This window comes from Haliaeetus leucocephalus, unplaced genomic scaffold (assembly GCF_000737465.1).
Source record: "Haliaeetus leucocephalus isolate CR32 unplaced genomic scaffold, Haliaeetus_leucocephalus-4.0 Scaffold233, whole genome shotgun sequence".
NCBI classification, from domain to species: Eukaryota; Metazoa; Chordata; class Aves; order Accipitriformes; family Accipitridae; genus Haliaeetus; species Haliaeetus leucocephalus.
The window spans coordinates 296,183-320,196 of NW_010972669.1; the positions used below are offsets into that span (position 1 = coordinate 296,183).

Below are 24,014 nucleotides of genomic sequence, written 5' to 3' on the forward strand. Positions count from 1 at the left end.
AGTGGATCCATGCTTGACTGGCTTTAAGAGACATAAATTAAATACTCTCAGCTGTTCTTCAAGATTTGTAAATGAGCACGGGACTACTCTCCAGAGCACTGGATTCAAAGTGGTGCTGGAATTTTGCATCCCTAGTCTGCCCTGCAGAAAAGCAAAACTTTAGAGTGAATAAAGCTTTATACCTTGTATTGATTCCTTCAGCCAAAGAGCAGTCAAATCGCTTAGAGACTGCAGATGGGAGAAGTTTGCCGCTTCTGTAGGAAAACTAGAGTACATCATACTTCTCCATATTTCACTACACTGCAGTGCCAATGGGCAGAAAAGGCCAGCTACCCATTACTGAAAACACCAGATCACTTTTCTTCTCCACTCTATCCCCAAACCCCCTCATGACTACATCAAATATTATATTGTTTTGCAAGCTGCATTACCTTGTGTTTACTAATGAAATGAATTTAAATGCTATGTAGGGCTTTATGTTGCCTATCAGAGTGCTCAGTATCTTAGAGTGATGTGCACACCCCACAATTTGGAGCACTGGAACAGCTGCCTCTGCATGAATCAGATAATTTTGTTAGTTGTAAACAGTGTAACCAAGGTAAACAAATCTGTCTGATCTCATCTTAGCTTCTGTCTTTTCCTGAACTGCCTGAATGAGACAAAACAACTACATGGAAGTGCCTTTGCACTTTCCTTACATTCTTCTTGCATGCTTCACATGTAGAATTTGAGATGTCCTTATCTCCAGAGTTATAAGAACTATGGAAGAAGACACAGAAAATCTAATGACGCTTTACTTTGCTGACTGCACAAGAAATAGATTTTGCTTACAGCTCTTCAGGTTATATACTTCCTTACTGCAAAAGTGCTCATTTATCAGTATCATATATACACTATGACTTGAAATAAAGCATTTATAACATACAAGTACACGAAATCTTGTTGATACAATTTATTACAGAATTGATGGCTCCCATTTATGCAGAGTGGGAATTAACATATTTATATGTTATTTAAAACATTTTTTAAAATAAAAATTTAAAAAAGTTAAAACATAATTTCTGATTACTATTATGTCCCATCCACTCTGAAAAGCAATTCTTGAAGTCAGACTTCATCACAAACTAGTCTGTAAAATCACCCAGAAAAATGTGTGCTGAGCTGAACCAAGATCTTTGCTGTTTCAAAAAACAATTCCACTAGCCACCATTACATACAAACAAACGTGTAACCTTTTTTTCTAATCTACTACCACAGATGCATTCTGTATAGTCTATCAGTACATGAATTCTGAGGACAACATTGTCTTTTAAGGTAAGCAGTGGTAAAAACTGTTGTACTTATAATAACTATGTATATCAGCAACATTAAGCACTAATAAAAAAATCTAATTCGAACTATCTTCCCATATTTCAGCTGCTATACTTTTGTAACACTTATCCTATTCTGCTTTGACATTCAAATGTAGTTCTAAGTATCTGCTCTAATCCAATAGGATTCATTCCTCAGTATGCTTCCACCTCCAAATGAAGTACAATTAACAAAATATCTAGCAAGTAGTGAAGACCAGTATCAAAGCCTTTGACTATCAGAATGAATAGCTACTTCAAAAGGGAAGTACAGGTCATTATGTTAACATGAACTAATTAAATTGCAAGACAATATGTGAGAAGTATGCTAAAGTAGCAACAGAATCTGCTTTTAAACATTCTCAGAAATCTTTTCTTCAATATGTACTGTTGATCTCTTCTCTAATACCGTAATGACGTCATACTTTTATCTGACCTACTATCAATTACAAGACCACATAAAAGTAGATATGCAGTAGTACTGACTTCTGATTTCTTTCACCACATCACATTATGTGTGTGGTGAAAGAAAGAAGCTGAACAGTCATTGCTATCTTCCTATCCAGCAAGAGAGTAAGTAATGTAAGCATGTATATCTACTTCATTAACAATCAAGGATATAACAATATTCAATGCTTACACTGGTGGTCATGGTATTTTATAGCCTTCCTTGTTGTACTCTCTACATGAAAGAGACAACTACATCCTTTCACTAAAACAAAGGCACCGCAGAAACTGTGGCTGTGTAAGGTGCTGTTCTGTGCTCTTCTTACAGAATTTATTATGCTAGCATTGGGCATATTGCCCTCTCTGTTGATAAGCTCCTCTGTCCCACAGCCGTGATCATTCACCCTCATGCGAGCGTAAAGCAACACTGTGTGTTTGTGGCAGGAAGACAAGTGAGTCTGGGGTAAGAGGATAACTTTACAACAGTCTGATAAAACATAATTAACAAAGAAGATGATGCTGTACTTTAAGAAGTAGTACATCACATCTATCTGGAAATAAATCAAATTCTCTTTTAAGAACAGAAGCGGGTTTTTTTCACTGATACATAAAAATGCCCCAGCCATTCTGGTTAAAGACTATAAATGACAGATATAATACGAAAGTAGGAAGCTTCCTATGTAATGCATTCCCTAACTAAAATATTAGCAATATTTCAACTCACACTATGCAACTAAACTATATTTTAATAATCTCAGTTTAAAAGTATTTTGACAAAGAGCCTTGGTCAAATAAACTCCACTAACATTATACATGGTTGTCAAGTCAACTGAAAAAATATTTTTATCTAATAAAACCTCTAAAACTTGTTTAAAAAACGCAGCCAGATTTTTTTTGTGATATCATGCAGAAAGTTGGAACAATCTCTGCTAAATGTTGAAGACGACCCCTGTTGATATTTAATGTGCAGTAGGAATAGTACAAAGAAAAACCCTTAATTTCTCTGTGCTTAGAAGTCAGAATTAACAACTCAGGCCACCGAAAGCAGGAGACAAATATTAGTTCAATTTTTCAGTTAAAAAGTAATTCTTTTACAATTCACTACTGCTGCAATTATACGCATACAGCTGGATTCAAGATAGATGAAAGCATCTCTTCTGCCACCAAGGGAGTAAGTTATATTCTTGCAGGCACATAATGCACGCCAGTGTCAACCCACATACTGAAAAAGTACCAAACACCACATTTTGATTTGATTTGATTTGATTGTAGCTAACTATTAAGAAATAAAAGCTCTTCTAAGTCTCAACTCTTGCAGTCATTATGCTCTATTAAATAAGTTAAGTAAGGCTATGCACACACCTTCTGGAAAGCATTAGGTCTGCATTGTAAATTGTTATTTTATATTTCTTCACACTATAGGACTCCAACATTCTCCTACATGTGCTACATTATGGCATCATGAATTTGCTCAGTGACCCCACACTCTTCCAGGTGGAAAGCTTTTTATTATTTATTCATTATTTTCATTGTGCTTTGCAAAAGGCAGATGATGACCTGGTTATCACCATCCCATTCCACTTAAATGCATGGTAGTGCAGCTGAACAAGAATGATGCTATTAAACTAGAAACAGGCAATGCAGGCACAAAGACTGAGTAGTATCAAAAACCTAGTATAGGATCAATTAATTGGGTGAGTTCAGACAGATGTGGAGAATTACTTCAGGTCTATCTGTAAATAAAAAAAAAAGCTAGAATTAAAAAATTAAAGAGAACTACTACTGTTCAGAGTTTTACAGTCCCTAACAGTGAGAAAGGTTAGGAAATAGAAGATGGATTAGGAAAACCACAAAAGCAAGTACCCAAGGAACCAGGGGTAGGTTGTTGAATATTCAGTATAATAAATAGAATCCCAAAGCATAAAGGTTAACAGTTCAGCCAAAGAGATACAAGCAGCAGAGGAATGGTGAGTGTAAACTGCACATCCAGGATAACAGTACCAGTTTAAGATCATGACAGAACGAAAATTACTGGAAAAACTTCCACTTTGTGAAGGAGATAGTAAATCTCTGAATGCTGCTGTGAGTTTATACCTGTGATGTGTGATGGGATCAGGGTGCCATCTGACTTCTTTCAAAATTCATATTTTTATAAATGATCACTACATAACATTTGTAAATTTACTTCAATTGTTATCCCATAGATTTTTTCCACTCTAGCAAATAAATCACAAACATATAATGGTTTGTATTACTTTAAAAAATAAAAATAAGAATTCATTAAAAATCATTATTAATTACAAAGTGGTATTCTCCCTATTATTTCAATTGTTTTCATTTTTGTCATCACTACATGCAATACTATGTTAGAATGATCAAAACTTTTTCAACTATGGACTTGGAAATGACAAGGTTTAAAAGCTTATATGGCATTTAATAGTACAATGATTGTCCAACAATTTTTCTAATCTGAAATTTTGCATATCACAGTATCACAAACATGTATTCGATAAGTGAAAATAACATTACTCATTTGACTATCACAGACAGGGAGATGGAAGCTGCACTACTTTGTTAGTACTTCTATTGCACTTATTCAACAAAAGAAGTTTTATCACGCTATCTTTATAGAGAAAATTATATAAACAAACAGACTAGTAGCAGGGTTCTATAAGCTGGTTTATAGAATTAATGCAAAAACCCTGCATTACTACATGTTGTTTGGGGGTTTTTTTGAAATCCCAGTTAGTGAAATAATAAGTCTTGTATGACTTTTTTATGTGTTTTAAAACATGAGGGCTTCACAGATCATTGCATAAATGGGATAAGACACATGGTTCTACTTGTAAATTAATTATTTAGCCTAAACTGAATTGAAAGGCAAGTAACCCAGCTACAGAAAAACTATGGTAAAAGGCAGAAGATGATTTCTTTTGGAAAAACTTTGTCTTCAAAGGAAAAATCCACTGGACAAGGAAACCTCAATCTTCCTGTTAATAATTCAAATATAAAAAAGAAAAAATCAAAAGGAATATGTTTACACAATGAATATTTCTCTTTTGTGAATCATTGCTTGTTCTCTAGGATGTTGGCAACTCAAAATACATTTTCAATCTTAAAACAGTTGGATAAAAAATACAACATATATATTAATATACAGATATGAACATACACTGCATGCTACTGTCCAGCTGAGTTTGTAACTTCTGCTAAACAGCTGCTTTCTTTTCTACCACTCCAACGCTTCTACCACCATGCTTCAAGAAGCTGGATCTAGACATAGCATCATGTCATGGTCCTTTGACTTAAGTATATAAATAATTTAAAGCTTTGATGTGACACATGTATTTAGCATCACAATATGAAGATACATATCACCTCTTGCTGAAATTTTTTACAGAATGTATATAATACAGGAAAAGTATTCACTTCTGGCAAATATGATACCCATGCCACATCCTGTAAAGTGCTGTATTTCAAGATAAACAATTATGTCTATGGTTTTTTTAATCTTATGCCAAGGAAAAACATTGATGTATAACATTTCTTCAAATTGAAGAAAATATATAATCAGGAAAAAGACTTTGAGCTATCATCTGTTCAGTGAATAGACAAAAAAAAATTAAGTTTCCTTACTAACAATAACCATTGACACTATTATGATCTTTTGCCAACTTTTCACAGCTATTTTAAATATATCAGACTATCAATTAAGCCTAGGCATCCTGTAAGCTGTTGTTCAGTTACTAACTGTTCAGTTTACAAATGCTATTCTAAGAAAAATTAACAATAAATGCACCCTGGAACATTATAGTCTGGCAGAAATGGAAGCCTTGATACCTTGCTAGAGGAAGAGTTGACTAATCTTCTAAATTTCAAGTACAAAATTACCGTATCTTTTTAACTTACTAAAATGCTGATGCAGTACTACTTCACTGTCTCAGTGCTTCATTCCTTCCTCAGCTGTTTCTTTCTTCAGCTATCTAGCTACCAGCAAAAGACTAGTGAGGCTTGATTTCTGCTAGGCATTGTTGCAATGTGTTTGCATAAAATAAGATCTTTCTGGGACCTTGGTCTGTTCTTAGAATTGGACTAAGCAAAACTATTTTTTTTTTCTGGTTTTAAACCACCATATAAATTTTGAGAGTAAGAGTAAATGGAAATGCAAAGTACATAATAAACTGCATCTTCTTCTGTCATCTGTAATTGCAAGTGTATTTTGTTGGACAATTTCCAGACCACTAGTAAGTTTGGTATGATACACCCATCTGCCCAATAAGATCCGAGGCTGATTTAAATCAGCATAATTTCATGACTGTGGAACACAGATGCCTACTTTGATATGCATGCAGGAAAACCAGAGACGATTTTTAAAGAACTTACCTACTAAAGCATGAAAACTGAATGACAGAATCTAAGCTGATCTCAAGGACCTTGTGACTGCTTTTTTGGGACAATGCTATTTTTTGCCATTAATTTCTATTTACTATCATTGGAGGGGTATTAAATGTCCTGCTTGTATGGTTGAACATCTAACAGATACTTTGAACTTCATTAAAATAAGTTTAAAAAAAAAGAAGAGAGAAAGAGGTTTAAAAAAAAGGCTTTAAAAATCAGTCAGTGCACTGTGGGTTTTTTGTTGCAATAGTTTTGAACAGTTACCTCATGGATTCTTTTCCTAATCTAACAGAGAAAAAAGGCAGCATTTGCGATGAAACTACTGAGGTGACTCTCGCATAAATCATGTTTGAAATAAAGAATATGTAACGCTGAAATGCAATACAAAGTGAAAACCCCCTATTACCTTTTATCAAAACAATAAGTAACAAAGAAAAGGGAAAGCATTGTATCTTTCTTGTTAAGAGTACATTTAATAAAAGTAGTTTCTTATTAAACAAGTATTATGCTTTTTAGATAAAATTTCCTGTAAAGTGAACATTTTTGAACAAACAGGACAGAAAATGTTACCACAGATAGTAAAACTATACCAAAAATAATATAAAAATATGTCCACATTTTATGCAGCTATCCACAAACTGCAGACAAGTATAGCTATTTCTCTGTAAATGTGTCAATGATACAAATACATATATGGGAAAGATAATTTCTTACAGTCTGTTGTGCATGTATTTTTAAAAGCATATCAAAGCTCAATTTTGCAAACTGCAGCTGTGCTTTTCAAATTGTATTGCTCAAAGTTAGGTTCCTATGTCTACACTTAAGTTGACAGTCAACAATAACTTTATTTTGAACAAAAAACTCAGTAATGGTGAAAATCAGTCAAAACAGTTAAAACTCAACATCTCTGACAGTCAGGCTGCTTCTGTATCCAACTACCTGAATCTATGGATATTTCTATACCTAGAGATAGATTAATATCTGTATCTACGTATCAAAACTTAGACTGAGAAACCCAGCTTTGGACCTTTGGCCAAAAAGGACAGAAAAATTAAGGAAAGAAGCACTGGGGGGAAATGACAGAGTCTGCGTAGCTGGGAGAAGGACAAAACAACAGGCACTTCCCCTGCACCTTCTATCCACCGCCCCTGTAGCCCATGGAATCAGGGATTTATGGGAGAGAGAAGGAAGCAAGTAGAATATTTGGGGACAGGCTACCAGCATGGACCCTAGTGACACAACAGTTCTGCAGCAGCTTCTTTCTTACTCAGCAGTCACTGCCATGGGGACACCTGACGTAGTAAGACCCCAAGAAAACCTGAACCAGTATGCTGGGAAGCAAGAGCTCTGAGAGAAAGGGACCCCAGAGTGATATTATGGCCATTACTGAATAAAGGCTTAGCTTAATTATCAGTAAATGGAGTAACTATCCAAACATGTCAGCTAAATATACCCCTGGTTAAATAACCTACAGTTCTCAAACATCTTTTAAGTCAGTAATTTATCAACAAATCAGGAGTTGGCTAAATATATGACATCATGGTATCTCTCTTATGCACATCTAGTTTAAGGGAAATGCTATGCACAGCATATAAAAGACATGTATATTTTGAGATTCGTCTATACTTCCTAGAAATTCATTCACTTACTGTTTATGCTTACAGCTACGAAGAGATTTTCTCACATTTTAAAATTCCAGTGCTTGGAATGACAGGGCTCCAAAATTTTGCTGGCCTGTCTCCTTCATGCTAGTACACAGATTATACAAACAATGACAAAAAACATCCCAAATTTTAAGAGGATGTATTTGAATTAGAAGGCATATGTCTTTCTGTATAGGAATTACACATAGAAACAGAGAAATAGTTTCAGGTAATTCAGGTAGTTTCAGCAGTGTGATTCACATCATGGATTGTTCATCTAAATTCTGTTTTCAGGAATGAAGTGTATTCTGTTAATAGAGATACTGACACTGACAGTCCTAATATAGATACGTTTCCTTGTTTGGAGAAACAAAAGAAAGCTATGCTTATCATGAGTTAGTAGGAATTACAAACTCTGCCTTTGTAGTCCCAGAAAAGGGGAAGGCACATGGAAGGGGAGGGACTCTTTCATCATTCATAAGAAATGTTGCTGTCACTGACTAAGTAGACAGAGAGTTTTCTTCTATTTTTTTCCAAATGAATCCCCACAACCCTCTCATGGTGAAGCTAAACTTTGAGGAAGTTGCTGGACTAACAGGTAGGAGAATCAAAATTCTTGGTATACACCACAGATAGGTATTTCGGAAAGACAAAAACAGTACTACTATCCTGTAAAACCTCTCCATGCTTCTTTCTCAAGATAGAAAAGTCACTAAAATGTAAACAGCGGGTAATCTGTATGCATATCCACCCAGGTATCAAGTAAGGCTCCATTCTTTCTCTCACAGCTGAATGATAAGGGATCAAAATAAATGTTAAAATGAATACTTTGATTTAGCATTTGAGTCAAAATGCCACGTGTCAAATGCCTTAATTTAGTAATCCTTACTAATACGAATCCTACTGTGCACAGTTTCATCAGTGGAAGTGACCACTACTGCTCCTGAAGTTTCTCACTATACTTGTGATTAGATGATAAATATTTGAGATGTAAGGAGGTCTTCTGTCAAACCTAATTAATACCTTTGCTTTCCATGTGCTAATCTTGTTCCTTGTTAAACACAAATTAAATTGTAAAATTCTACTTAAACCTTAAAAATACCAAGACAGCTCTTTTTTTCAGCTACTTTAATGAGATTCCCCATTCCACATTAGTAACTCATTCACAAAGATTGGTTGACAGTTGCTTTTATTAATCCTGTTGATTTTATTGTGTTCTGTTAATCATATTTTGGACTGTGGTAAAAAAAATGCATGGAATAACTCACACTCCATTAGCATTTCCTACTCTCCCATTTAAAATTCTCTTCAAGTTCCACTGGATTTCATACAATTGTTTAATATTGTCACAAAAAAATATATGTTGTTTGCTTTTGAGTTATTAAGTAGGTGCTTGAAAAATTCCACAGACTTCCTGTTTGGAACTACAAAATACTGGATAGAATACCCTGAATTTTAAAAATAGGTATATTTCATATTTCACAAAATGCTTACCAGAAAAAGAATGCGGATGTATATAAAATTGATTCTGAGAAATTCCACCAGTATCTCTTTCAACTACTTAAAACAACTTTTAAATTACACTTAGAGCACACAGTAATTGTTAATTTTGAAATACTGCAGTTTACATCTATCCTTTATTTCTGCATACTTAAGGAGTCCTATCCCACAGACAGGAATCATTTAAGTAAAATGATGACATAAGTGTTACTTGATAAGCAAAACAATGGCAGTCTTTCTCTTCTTCCCTCTGTTCTCCACATGGAGACAATGTCTTTTAATTCATTGTTGTTAGCTTTTATTCTGTAATGTGACTTCATTATATAATTACCTAATTGCTCATTAAATTTACTTTAATAAATAAGATTTGATTATTAAACCCAAATCCATTAATGTGTTGCAGCTTTTAATCTCTGATTACACAGACTGGCTCCTAATATTTCAAGATGGAGCTCAAAAATCAGTTGTTGACTTAAACATTAATTCTCAATGTCCTTAAAAGATCATTTGCTTTCAGGTATACATGGCTAGAACAAAGACACTTCATATTGCAAAGTAAGGTTTAGTTTGCCATTGTATTTCATTAAGAATATTTCTGTTTTAATTGGAAAAACTAATAGAATGACAACACAACACTTAATAAACATCCATGTTATTAGAAGTATTCAGTACAATTGACTGTAATTCTTCAACTGTGTTCCTGTGCAAGCAAACATAGATTTCAGTGCAGATGGTATACCCCATCCCCTCCAAAGTCCCCTAAATCTGTAATTATGCAAATTATGTCAGTGACATTAGAGGTCTGCAAAATTGTTCTGAGTTTGCAAATGATCATGATTTTACCAGAGACAAATGAATTTCAAATATATAGATAACAGCATGGAGTTTGGTGTACAAAAACAAGCCCTCCAAAAGCAAACAGTTATCTTTTTCAAAGGTACTTTTACACTCATCAAAACAACAGCAATTGTGAATGTATTTGTTTATGTTCTCAGGTTGATGAACAAAAATCAACAGAGTCTATATTGCATACATTTGGAGTCTATTTGAATGATAATTTTTGGACAAGTATATTATTTGTTGTACAGAAGACAAAAAAGTAAGGGTTTTTTCGTTGCACTTTGAGAGGTGAAGTCTTTGAGGAAGTTTTTGTTTCTCCTATGCTGCTGAATAGGACAACAACAACAAGCACAACTAGAATGGTTAAAGATATTAGAGAAAAAAGGAACATAATAGTTAAGTGACTTCAAGATTCAGAAAGTTAGTGAAAATTTTCTACAATACATGATTTGTAGAAAGAGGAGAAGATTTATGACTGGTCTAGATGCTGATCATTTAATCTCCATTTCTGAGACAGTTAAGAATGAGCAAGACAAATCTCTGTGATAGATACTCTAGTTACATTTGAATGTCTTGAGGTCTTTTTCAATAGGACCTTCATTCAAATGTTTGTCTTCAAATATTTTTATATTGTCTCTCCGCAAAGGGTCAACTACTTCTAGTGTGCTTCTTTGCAATTGCCAGGGCTAGGCTGGCAGACAGAGACAGTCATGCAAAGAAAACAAATGTCTCTGAAATATCACCTTACTCGCTTTTGTGCAAGACCACTCTACTTCAGATTGCAACTGTTAAGGACTCTCGTTCCGTAATGAAGTAGGCATCAAGCTGAATGCCTCTGCATGTTTTGCAGTGGAGGCTGCCCCTTTTTTATTATTTTTGGCGGCAGCTATTCATATATCCCTGGCTACCTATTCTTTCACTTTTGTGGTAGTCTTCCTGATTTCTGTGCGGCTTGTTACTAGCCTTCATGAGGTTGAATTTGTTGAAGAAATGTGTCGTTCAAACAACATCCCACCCTTTACTATGAAACCAGATTTGGTTTATTCTTTATTTCGATTGTTTTTAATTGTCTATTACAGTACCTGCAGAGGTATTGTGTCTAAGGACAGCCAAATGCCATTATTCCTGTGAGAATATGATGGCTGGGATATCATTGTGATTTGTTTTTCCAAATTTATTTGAATTAATATGGAGGGATTTGAAAGTTCTGAAACTTCATAGTGTAGCCTTTAACATTTTTTCCCAGGATTCATGTATCAGCAATTTAGTTTTTATGTCCCTGTAAGAAGATCATGCTAAATCCTTTCTCTTCCTCAGCCCCACAGCAATGCAAACCCATGAAAATATTTCAAGTTGACCACCAAATGCGACAAGGGTTATAGAGCCTGGCCTGTGCAGCAGTCTTGGATGAACTGCTAAGCAGCAACAGTGAGCTTCCTGTGTGACTTGTTCTGGATACTGTTTGGCATCCAGCACCCCTTAGAATGTCAAAGATAGGTCTGCCTTGGCTGCTGCAAGACAAAAACATCTTTGTAAGATCAGTATCCCACATTCTCAAATTTGCTAGTGCAGAAACAACACATCACCCATACCTTTGCAATAATTTTATACCCGCTTCATGTTTTCCGCATTTAGGAGTTTGTATATCAACATTTCTCAGGAAGCATAAGGTGTTACATTTCTTTTTGATCAAGATGCCTCTTTTTTTCAAATCCAGTAATTCCACCGCCAAGCTTTTTATTCTCTAAACATATTTTTATTGTGCAGGGCATAAAGCAGTACTTATATTTCTCTGAATTATCTGGTATTATCATACCTGCCTCAAACAATTTTCTAATATACTCCATCAGTGAATTTATCAGCAGATCATACTCAGTTATTGTTTCTTTCCCCTTACCTTGGTTTACTGTCATAAGAACAGGTGTACAGAAAATGAGTTTTCCTCTACCCATCCCCCCTTCCAATATTAGCAAACACTACAGTGAAAAAAAGAAAAAGGACAGTATGTGGCTACAAAACACAAACAAATTTTTCTTTTGAAGTCTTTCCTTTATCATAACTCACTCAAACAGTCTGGCTTATATTAACCCAGAGTTGCTTTCTGCAGTTATGAAAACTCAAAAAAACCCCAAAACAGAAAAGATCAATTTCATGCAGCATCTAATACTTATGTCACCCTTTTCCTCCAAGTTATATAATTGCCCTGAATTTGTTTATTTTGCATCCAGGACAAATTTTAAACAGAAATATTTTAAGTTCCAAATCTTTCTTGTAATCAACTGCATGTTTCAATATCAGATGCTACAACCTCCATTCTCAGACAGTTTTGACCAAATTCAAACCAAATCACTTTTAATGCAAAGTGCTTGTCCTAAGACACCTAACTCAATGTTCAGAGATCAAAAGGATTTAACAAAACATCCCTCTCTGTTGTTTCCAACTCATGATCTCATTAAAATGCTTATTGGCAAAAATAGTCAGAGCTGGATCTGATACACAATACCACAAGTCCCAAAATAAAAAGACATCTTGGGGCACCTGCTTTTCCTCTAGACAATGTCAGTCCTTCCAGCTAACATAGTTATTGTGTAGCTATAAAGACTTCTGTATTATTCCAAGTTGTAAACATTTTCTTAATTTACATACTATCAATACATGTCACTATTATTATTAATAACAAAAACATTGCTTTCCAAATTTTTCATCAAATTTAAAAGCCTTCCTAAAATGAAAGAGGAAAAACTGAAGTACACAATCAAATTAATCAAATCATAGTAATATTAGATGCAAACAAATACTAGGGTTTGTTATCCACATACTTACTTGTGACCCATTTCATGGGCAATGGTAAAAGCGAGATTCAGACCATTGTCCTCTGCAATGATACATTTTCGTTTTTCACTGCACATTCCACTTAGATATGCTATACCTAGGAAACACAAGCACATTCAATTATTTTTTGTTATTACTAACTGTATGTACTATGGCATTATTGACACCAAACAGATTTGAAACCTTATTGTGGTCAGACCCATCCAAATATATAAACGGATAGCTGACAAAGGTTTATTTACTCATAAGCCAGAAAGACTGGTTTTAGCACAAAATTGGATAAAAGGTAGCAGAGAAATGGCAACCAGTGGTAGTAGGACCTGATAGTAATATTACCTGATTACATAGACTGGAATGTGCAGAAAATGTATTCTTTAAAAGCGTTGCTAGGTACCTTACTGAGATGTGATAGAACACATATGAATATCAATACTACTGTAAATGAAAATAGAAGTCTACAACAATAGGGCACAAATCCGAACAGGTATTTCCTCTGACAGACTCAAAAGAACAGAACGCAAAGCACAGAGCTGTGCCCCTACATTATCACTGTTAAGTACTGATACAGTGTTCAGCATGTTAATGATTTTAAAAATGTGTAAAAGAGTCAGGTGTCACAGAACTAGAAGAATTTGTAGGAGACTGCAGCCTTACAAACACATTCATTGTAGAGGCTATGATGCCTCTACTACACAATACCGAAGTTTTCAAAAAATAGAAGCCTGAATGGTAGGCTTTTGAGTTCAAATTCAGCTTCTAAAAAGTAGAATGTCTGTAATTGTAAAAGCTTGAGGAACATACAGCTTAATTTGTGTAACGGCATTTTTTTTCAGACCACAAATACATTTAGTGGGAACCTATTGTCGTCACTCATTTGAAATTTCAGAGTAAGCAATCTAAGCACTGTTTCAAGTGTTTGGCCTTCTTCCCAGGAACATCCTTTCAATGGAATGGTGCCCTCTGGATCAACATGGTTGCTGGATGTTTGCATCTAAAGGTCAAGTTTGAAATGTTTGACAGTGTTTGAAATTTAGTCATAATTATCATTCTAAGTTAACAAGATAAAAGTCATTCTTCTTACAATCCAAGTATTTGTCAGTCTGTGAGCACAATGCCTCATCCAAAACATGAAATTCAAGTAGTAACCCCATCACTAGTCTGGCTGTGTTGCTCTCAACAGAGCTGGCTGGAAGTTTTTGGACACAGAGCTCATGACAAAAAACGTTGTTCAGGACTGAACAAAAAAATCACAAATTAGATTTGAATAACACTGAGTATTTCAACTTTTACTATTTCTTTCCAAAGAAGGAGAAAAAAATGGAGCAGAGGTAAAAGTAATTTGGGATACATAAAAGGCAAAACATGTTCAAAGCAAAAAAACTGAAGTCCTTCAAATGACACCTCAGGCTAAATGTAGGTATCATTTATATTAACTCTATTGAAAATAAGAGAAGTAAGAAACACTCTGAAATGTAATGCTTTATTTTGAATGTTATGCTCCAGTGGCTGAAATAAAAAGAAAAATATTTCTAAAACCATTTTATGCCTTGTAGTTCCACAATTACATGCACTTTCAAGTTTTGATAACTGAACTGATAAAGACAGAGCTGCTTTTAATACTGTAGGCACTAAGTTGTAGAGCTAGTAACCAGAAGAAGTTAGAGTACCAGAGCTAGTACCAGAAGAAGCAGACATCAGGGCCCTGACTTCGGCCAATACCAATGAATTTACAAAGTGCTAAAACAAAATAGAAAAATTACTTTTGCCATAGACAAAATCCAGTACTGCATTTTAAAGTATTGTCGGCATCCCTATTACTAAAATGCAAAATGTTCAGAAATACCTTCCTTATTCTGCTGGTTTTGGCTGGGGTAGAGTTAATTTTCTTCATAGTAGCTAGTATGGGGCTATGCTTTGGGTTTGTGCTGAAAACAGTGTTGATAACACAGGGATGTTTTATTTTACTGCTGAGCAGTGCTTACACACAGTCAAGGACTGTTCTGCCTCTCACCCCATCCCACCAGCAAGTAGGGTGGGGGTGCACAAGAAGTTGGGAAGGGACACAGCTGGGACAGCTGACCCCAACTGACCACAGAGATATTCCAGACCATATGACGTCATGCTCAGCAATAAAACTAGGGAGGAGGTTGACAGGGGGGCTGCTGCTTGGGGACTGGCTGGGCATCAGTTGGTGGTGAGCAATTGTTGTCATTTGCATCACTTGTCTTTCTTGGGGTTTAATTCTTTCTCTTTGCTATTTTCTTTTTTCATTACTACTACTACTACTAATCATCATCATCAATTAGTAAACTGTTTTTATCTCAACCCACGAGTTTTCTCACTTTTACCCTCCTGATTCTTTCCCCCCATTCCACTGGGAGGGGAGGGAATGAGCGGCTGTGTGCTGCTTAGTTGCTGGCTGGGGTTAAACCATGACACTTACTGATGAGGGCTATCTTCAGTTGGATAACACTTACTTGCTGGGATCTACAGAAAGAGAATTACCAAACCTCCCTCTGCCTGTTGATGTTGAGTACTAAGCTGAAAACTGTCTGATGCTCTCTAGTTTTCTGCAGGGAAAAGAAGCCCCCTAACCTTCTTTTGGCCTCTAAAATGGCAGGTTCATGTACATTAGCAGTATCTTTCCATACAACAACATGAGTACTATCAGCTGCTGTCTACTATCCTTCTTGCCTCCCAGTTTATTCCCAAAGAACTACGCACATTGCAAGTTTCATACCTATTCTGCAGAAGAAGCAGTCAGCAATAGTAGGCATTTTCAACGATACTCTATATATATATATATATATATATCACCAATAATGTTTTTATACTTGGCACTCCTTGAAGGGAATTGATTATGTTTGACCTTTATAAGTGTAACATACAAAACATAATACCTGCATTTCATTTAGATTAAATTAGATTTCTGACTCCAGAAATGTCCAAGTGCATCAAATGCAATTAATGCTTTACGACTTTTCCCCTATTAAACAAAGTCAACCTCGTATGTGAAAGCCATATCCAACAGCAGCTACTGGATATAAATCAGCCAACTACTAGCCGTGAACTAGTTTCATGTCTTGTCCTTGGTTATTAATTTCACATGTAGAGAAAAAGAAACTGACTTCAGTAAGCAGCTGCTCTTGCTTAGTTTTCTCTGCATTAGGTAAGAGAAGGAATTTCTTCTTTAAATACATGTATGTTCACCGCAGCTTCCTGTGGCTTATTAACACAGCTGGAACTGCTCCAAGGTTAAATCCACAAGAAAAAAAAAAAACAATGAACAATTGCTCCCTTGTTATGACTAAGGTATTCCTAGTGAACTCCATGGTCTCAACACACAGCTTCAAATTAAAACACTTAGTATCTGAAAAGTGTTGGCTAGAAAGGAGTAACATCCTTTCATTGACAATTTAAGATCCTGTTATTCATCTATAAAGAAAGCTGTGTTTTGAAACAAAAAAACACTGAATGAATACATGCCAAATGTAAATTATTCAAATTACTTCACTGTGTACATAAGTATTTCTTAAGTTAATTCAGAAGAAAATACATGCGATATCAATTAAGAGAGTAAAGCTTTACCATTGTGCCCTACAAGAACCACATAAGAGACTACATTTTCTTATCAAACAGGTAAATACCCAAATGAAATACATGCTGCTTCAGAAAAGTAGAACTTTTGCCAAAGTAATAGCAGTGGTTTATTACTACTACCATTACTGCTACCTATAGAGATGAGTATTTCATTCTACACAATATGATAAATTTTCTTTAAAATTTTCTGGTTTCTTAATGAACATCCTCATCAAATCATCAAACTATTTATTCTTTCAAAGTAGGCAGACATTTACAACTTCTCTGTTGAAAAGCCGTGGTTCGGCTCAGGATGTTACACAAAACACATTACCAACTTGTCCTGGTTTCGGCTGGGATACAGTTCTTCTTAATACTGGTACAGTGTTTTGGATTTAGTGTGAGAATAGTGTTGATAACACACTCCTATTTTAGTTGTTGCTGAGTAGCACTTACCCTAAGTTAAGGGTTTTTCAGTTTGCCATGCTCTGCCAGCAAGCAGGTGCACAAGAAGCCGGGAGGGAGCACAGCCAGGACAGCTGACCCGAACTAGCCAAAGGGATATTCTGTACCATAGGGCGTCATGCTCAGTATATAAACTGGGGGAGTTGGCCAGAAGGGTGGGATTGCTGCTCGGGCATCGGCCAGTGGGTGGTGTGCAACTGCATTGTGCATCACTTGTCTTTTTTTTGGGTCTAATTCCTCTGGGTTTGTTATATTCCTTTTCATTACCATTGTTACTACTGTTGCTATATTTAAATTATTATTATTGTTATTATTATTATTATATTATATTTTATTTTAGTTATTAAACTGTTCTTATCTCAACCCACGAGTTTTACTTTTTTCCCAATTCTCCTCCCTATCCCACTGGGAGGGGGGAAGAGTGAGCAAGAAGCTGCATGGTGCTTAGTTGCTGGCTGGTGTTAAACCACAACACAACTAAAGCATCCAAACAAATTTGTGAGCTTTATCCACTTATTCATGGCTTGCTGCCCATAACATAAATCCACTACCTATAATAAAAGGCTACTGTCAGCATTGCCCACAGGAACAAAAACTCCACGTAACAAAACCAAAATCAGATTAAGAAATATGCAGTCAAACATACAAACATTGCTCTTTCTTACAGTGACCATACACCATGCAAGTATGGCTTCAATATGTCTGCATTTGTAATATTGCATTCTAAAAGGCTAGAGAATGGTTATTATTTTTTCCCTTTACAGTGATCCAACAAAATAGAGTTAATATTCTGAACGGCTTAATCACACAGATTACTGATTTAGGACATCTGAATTTCTTTTCCTCTAAAATTCCTCAGTTTCACAACACATTCAAACCTAGTTTGTCAAGCCATTAGCTATGTGCTTATTCTGAATCCCTTCCCTCATATTTGCTCCAAAATCTACTTGCTAATTTTCAATGCTGTTAGAAGAGAAAGAAACCCTTCCACATACCACCAGTTTAATACATTGATATCACCTGGATATCACCTCTACACATTCCTGAGCTATTTCACAGCTCTTCTGTTTTGGGAACAGTAATGTTCTGCCCAACAGATTTTTTTTCCTAGATTATAAGGCAGTAATGACTATCACAAATACAGAAAAAAGTTCCCATAATGATTCTTTGATGAAAAGGGATAGGGCATCACCCAGATATTCTTTCTACTACTGATCAAGAGCAGAGTCTACCTGAATTTCCAGTCCATATGAAGTCAAAGTTCCATAAAAACTAAATACATATGTTCCAACACTTGAAAACACAAGCTGAAAGAACTGAAAAGAGCATACGTTTGTACAGGACAGTTCAAAAAAAAAAAAAAAAGCATTTCCATTTTAAAGCATTTTTTAATGAGGGAGGATATTATATTCTCAGGAATCTATTGATAGTATGCTACTTGTTGTACTATCTATCCATCAGTAAAAATTGCCAAATTTGACCATGATGAAAAACAGTAAACCACAACACATTCACCGTGCCTACTGCATTCCCTACTGTCATATAGGTAAAATAATGAAGCACACTATTACTGTTGAATGCACATTAGATATAATTTCAACAATATTGAAGCTATTCATGAACTTAATGAATGATGGATCTATTTTTATTTAATTAGTATACATACAATGGATATTGCTAAAGCATGTACTATGAATAAAACTAGTATTTATGATTGGAATTTTCTCCTAAAGTTTCTACACCAAGCTTTATAAACAATAATATAAAACACTGATGAAATACAGGTAAGCTTGAAATGGATAGAAAACATGCAGAAAAACTCATGACAATTTGAATCACAAACTTTCAAAAAAACCAACTTTAGCCTTCAGAAGGTGCCATGCAGTGATACACTCCTGATAGCATGACTTTAGTTTGAATTATTGATGATGCACAAACGTTGCAATATAAACATAACTTAATGCCCATGTACATCTGGCTTTTGATTCAAACATAAGTATTTTATATTTGACCCAGCAAATCAATGGGCCTGTGAGCATAAATTATAGTACTTAACTGGACTTGAATACTAATCTAACAAATTATTTCACTTAGCAGCCCAGATGCTTTTCTTCATAAGCAGGAGAAAAAAGCTTTCCACATAGCTGACACTTTAAAGTCTAGTTAGTACAAGCTGCTCTGAATAGAGTCCCAGAGACTGACAATTTCCAGGAAAAAAAAGCCTTGTCAGTGAATCAGTAGTCCTTAAACATGGCAGCAATCAAAACAACACAGTTAACTAACAGGAATCCTACATGCAAACAGAAAAGTCTAGAAATATTTTTTTTTTCTTTTTAAAGTGAGAAATATTCACAGTGATGATAACTATACCTATGCGTATGCATATATATACAAATGCACATACACACTGATGCAAGACGTTAGAAAAAATAATGGGATAAACCTGTCAACTTCAGCTGCATTTTACACAAACATAACTCAAATTTTATTCACCTGTTTTGCTAGTTTATGATTTATGTACATCTTAGAAAAACTAATGCTTCCAGAAAAAGAATATATCAATAAGTGTGCGATTTTATGTTTCAGAATAGACTATTAAGCTTACTTTTCTCCCTTTAAACAAACTGCTGCACTTTAATCCTTAGAGTGGGGAAAAGGTCTAAACCCAGGGAGGGCATATCAATGTATGCCATACCTACATGAACAAATTCTGAATGTGTGATTGTACAGTTTTAGGGTCTTAGTTTTTGCACCTTATGAACAGTCCACAGATGTCTATGTTATTACAGGGATGGAATGGCAGAACTGCTGGATGATACTAATTTTCTTCTAAAACAAAGCCCACATGGAAAACACTTCTCTCAAGATGAATACACAGATGGGACAGTAGGTGAATCTTCCCCACTGTCCGCTCCTGGCCTTTGCTGACAAGTGGTGTAGGGATCCCCTGAGGTAAAGGCTGCATCCATACTGCCATATTTAACAGCCACCAAAGCATGTATTCTTTGAATTTGGGTATTCCTTCTTAACCTGCTTCAGAGTTTGGGTCCATAACATGTAATGGCAAATGGCTCCAGAGGGTAATTGGGTACAACTAACATCTGCATCCCTTACCTTGTTCTACTACAAACTTTCTGACAAAAGTCATTATAGTCAAAAGGCCATGTGTACCATGGTTTAATAAAAGACCAGCATTATGATTTTTCTATGGTTCTCTATTCTTTCCTAGTCAATCCTAACAGTCACTTTACTCAGCTGATCAGTGAGCTGGCATTTTCAGAGAACTGTCCACTATCATTCTCCAATCTCTTTTCTGAGAGGTAGCAAAGCCCATGGTTTCACACATATAAGCTAAAGACTCTTTTTTTTTTTTTTTCTTAATATGCATTACTTTATATTTGGAAATACTTAACTTCACCTGCTCTTTCACTGCCTTTTCACTATCATGATGTTCATCTACAATTCTTCTCGTCAGCTTTATACTGAACTATCCAGAATGCTTCAAACCATAAGAAAGTATACTCAGGCCACCACTATTCAAAATACTTTATGAAGCAAAGCAGCTCAAACTCAAGGACTCCTCCTTCTAATGCAAAAGCTGACAAATAATTCCCATGTCTTGTTTTTTAACTTTTAAGCAACATATGAAAAAAATTTCTTAAAAATTTAATGGAAAAAATTTAAAGCAACAATACACTGCAATATGGCCATTAAGTACAGCCAGTACACTTTAAAAACCTTTTCTTGTCCCCTTTTTTTTTTTTGTAAAGGCAACATCTTCAAGTGGAAAACCTGTCCATAAAAATATGCGTGAACAGGAAAAGACAAAGGTGCAAAAGAAAACTGCATGCTGGAAAATGAAAAGAAAAAAGCTATAAATTGAAAAAGGAAAGAGTCACAATTTCCTTTCCTCCACATTTGACTTTCTTTTGCACCTGTAATCTAGCAACAGAAAAAACTTTGTTAGATTGTGTATACTTGATGTTGAAGAGGGCCTAAGTCATTCTGTTCAGAAGACAATTTGAAAAATCATAGCATATGGAGTAAGATGCAACAAAGATTTTCTTCCCTTCATATTTTCTCATACTATTAATACGAAAGAAAAATAAAATGTTACCTTTCTAAGCAATAACTCAATCTTCTTCTAAGAAATTGAACTAGTTTGATCCATTACTCTAACTTCCTCATGGCATGATTTGCATAAACAATTCTTCCAGATGTTTGTTTTACATAGCATAGAAGAGTATTAATAAACTTGATCCACATTTATAAGTTTAACTTTTGGACAGAAGTAGAAAAGTCTATTTTTAGGACTTATACAATAAGGACTTTCAGTCCCTAAATTACGTGGGTAACTTATAAGAGAGCCTTATGAAAGCTTCATGGAACTCTGCTGTATACAATCAACTAAGATGTGACTTTTAAAAGGAGACACCTCACTGCTTTGGCAACAAAACTGAATGGGGCTTTCCAAAGCAAAGTGGAAGCTTGTTACTTAAAAAGCCAGAAACAGGTTTCAAACTGAGCACCAGCCACTTCAGAACAGCTTTCACCAAATACATGCATAAATAAATTAATCTTGAGGATATGCTTTTCACTGATGCATTGGAGAGACATAACAGATACACAGTTTACTTCGAATGAGTATCACATGCCTCAGATTAAGAGTTGGTGCCCATCTCCTACCACAACACTCTGTTTCTGTATGTTGACAAAACCCTTGTTACTCTACAGACAAGATGGGGAGATGATGACAGTGAACACTGTGGTACACCACAGGAAGTATTTTTAACAACTCAAACTTGCTTTCTGTGTTTTCCAACTTGTTCTACAATTACATTTGCTTTACAGGTGGGCAATGTGACAATGTTGTTTTGCAGCCTTTCAGGTTGTATTTGTAGCTTTCTCTACCAGCCCCTTCTGGGGATCATATTTTTTGCTGGGGCAAAAATGAACAGGGAAAGCTGTGTGAACTAGCCATTTCCAGTCCTCATGATATCTAAGCATACGGCACTTCTGATCTTGGCATTAGCTGTACTGAAACAGGAATGAGAATTTACTCTTTACAAAGAAAAGTTTTTGTCATTGTCCATTACTTTCTTATATACATACACAGCATAAAAAAGACCATTACGATAAAACATCTTTTAAAACATTTTGCTAGATGGAGAAAAGCAGAGCTTGAATTCTACTTTTCTTTGATAGAATGAATCCTAACCTAGAAGCTAAGGAAAGACTGCTATTAATGGATCATCACAAAGACTAGAAAATATGTAAACTCAACCATACATTTTTCTTTTAATTATTTACCTCTGTGACCAGATACACCACTACTCCAGAATAGCAACTACAGTTGTATAAAGTGTTACAAGATGGTATGTGTGCACATGGTATGAAGGCTCTATCTATTCCTTTGACTAATTGTCTCTACCTTTCTGTGTACATACATATGTATTTTTCTTTTTTTTCCGTTCTTTTTATCCTTATTTAGTCCATCTTTCATTATTCTTTTCCAAACTTGTTTTACTTAAATAAACTTATTTGGAAAAAAAAAAAAAAATTACCTTTTTGTGTCTGGTCAATAAACCCCTAAAATAGAAGATGGGTCAGATTAGATGGGCAAGGGTGATGTGCTTAAGAAGCTAAGGGAAGAATGTAGGGAGTGACTGACCACAGCTGTTGCAAAGAAAGCTGAATTTATCTCAACACCAAAGGGACTGAAGGGTTTGTTTTAGATAAGTGCCTGTATCAGTTCAGTGGATTAACTGCTTGTGTAAATGTTTTTGCCTGAGTTAATCAAAAGAGTGTGAATGGCTTCTTGAGTTAGCCAGCCCAGTAAGGGGTAAGTGCATATGTCTCTCAGCCCAACAGAGAGTATAAAAACTGAACAACTGACAAAATGAACTTTGAACAGAGTAATGGGCTTGAGCTGACTTTAACTCACATTTTCCTTCCCAGCACCCTGGGGACACCCAGCATCATGACAGTAAGCAAATAAAGGTCAGTAATGGGAATCAGATTTGTACTGCAACCCAACTGTATATTGCAATGGCTATACTGTGTTTGCACTGTGATTTCAGTGCATTATTTTATCATTATTTTATCATTATTTTACCCTGCTAAATCAAAATCCCATGTAATATCAAATATCTTCAAATAAGTAACTTTGTTTTAAACATTAAACCCTCCTGATGTGGAATATCTAATAGAGCCTGGTCAGAGAGTACTGGATTCTGATACTCCTGCATTTCACTGCTCCTCACAGAGGATATTCTTTCAAAGGATGGAAGCAAAAGTAATACTGATCTATACAGTATCCATACAGAATTAGCCTTTTCTAAAATACATTTTTTCCCCTATTGTTTTCAGTTTGAGTCAAGTTCTGTTCAGTTGCTGGAAACTAACCTCATGTCAGAGCATATGGTAGCTCTTGAACCTGTCAGGAAGCAAGTAAGACCACTATGAACATCTGGGATATGAAGTGGCTATCTGTATTTAATAGTGCTACACAAAAGCCTGAGAGGTGGAGGCATTCTTGAAAGTGGGAAATTCTCTGTGAAGTTCTTTAAAGAGAAAAATTACTCTTCAGATGCGTTGAAAAATAAATGTTCCATTGTAGAAATGGGTATTGGGGGAAAATTATTATCAGGCCTATGTATTTCCTTCTAGAACAGTTTTTGAGAAATTAAACACCTGGTATACAGGAACAAATATCTTAGATGATTCAACAGCCTGAAGAATATTGGATGATTCATATCTGGTATTTGTCCATTCAAAAATCTGTAAGGAATAAATGGCATAGATTTACTGTGACAAGTATTTTAAAAGTTATCTTTCACAGAAAGAGAGGAGCAAGTTAATTTTCCAGCCCTATATAAAAACTTTGTGCAAAACTTTTTAGAGACTTGCAAACTGAGGCTTCTGCTACAATGTGACTTTAAAGGGAAAAGTAAGAATCACA

The 24,014-nt window shown here is 35.3% G+C and overlaps 1 protein-coding gene across 1 annotated transcript in view; it reads right to left on the reverse strand.

The window, feature by feature from the left end:
• ADAMTS19 (ADAM metallopeptidase with thrombospondin type 1 motif, 19) overlaps positions 1-24,014 on the reverse strand; it is a 149,477-nt gene that overhangs the window by 59,295 nt on the left and 66,168 nt on the right. The window contains exon 8 of the mRNA XM_010567967.1: positions 13,001-13,106. Coding sequence (XP_010566269.1) covers positions 13,001-13,106 — 106 coding nt within the window. The remainder of the gene's footprint in view (positions 1-13,000; positions 13,107-24,014) is intronic.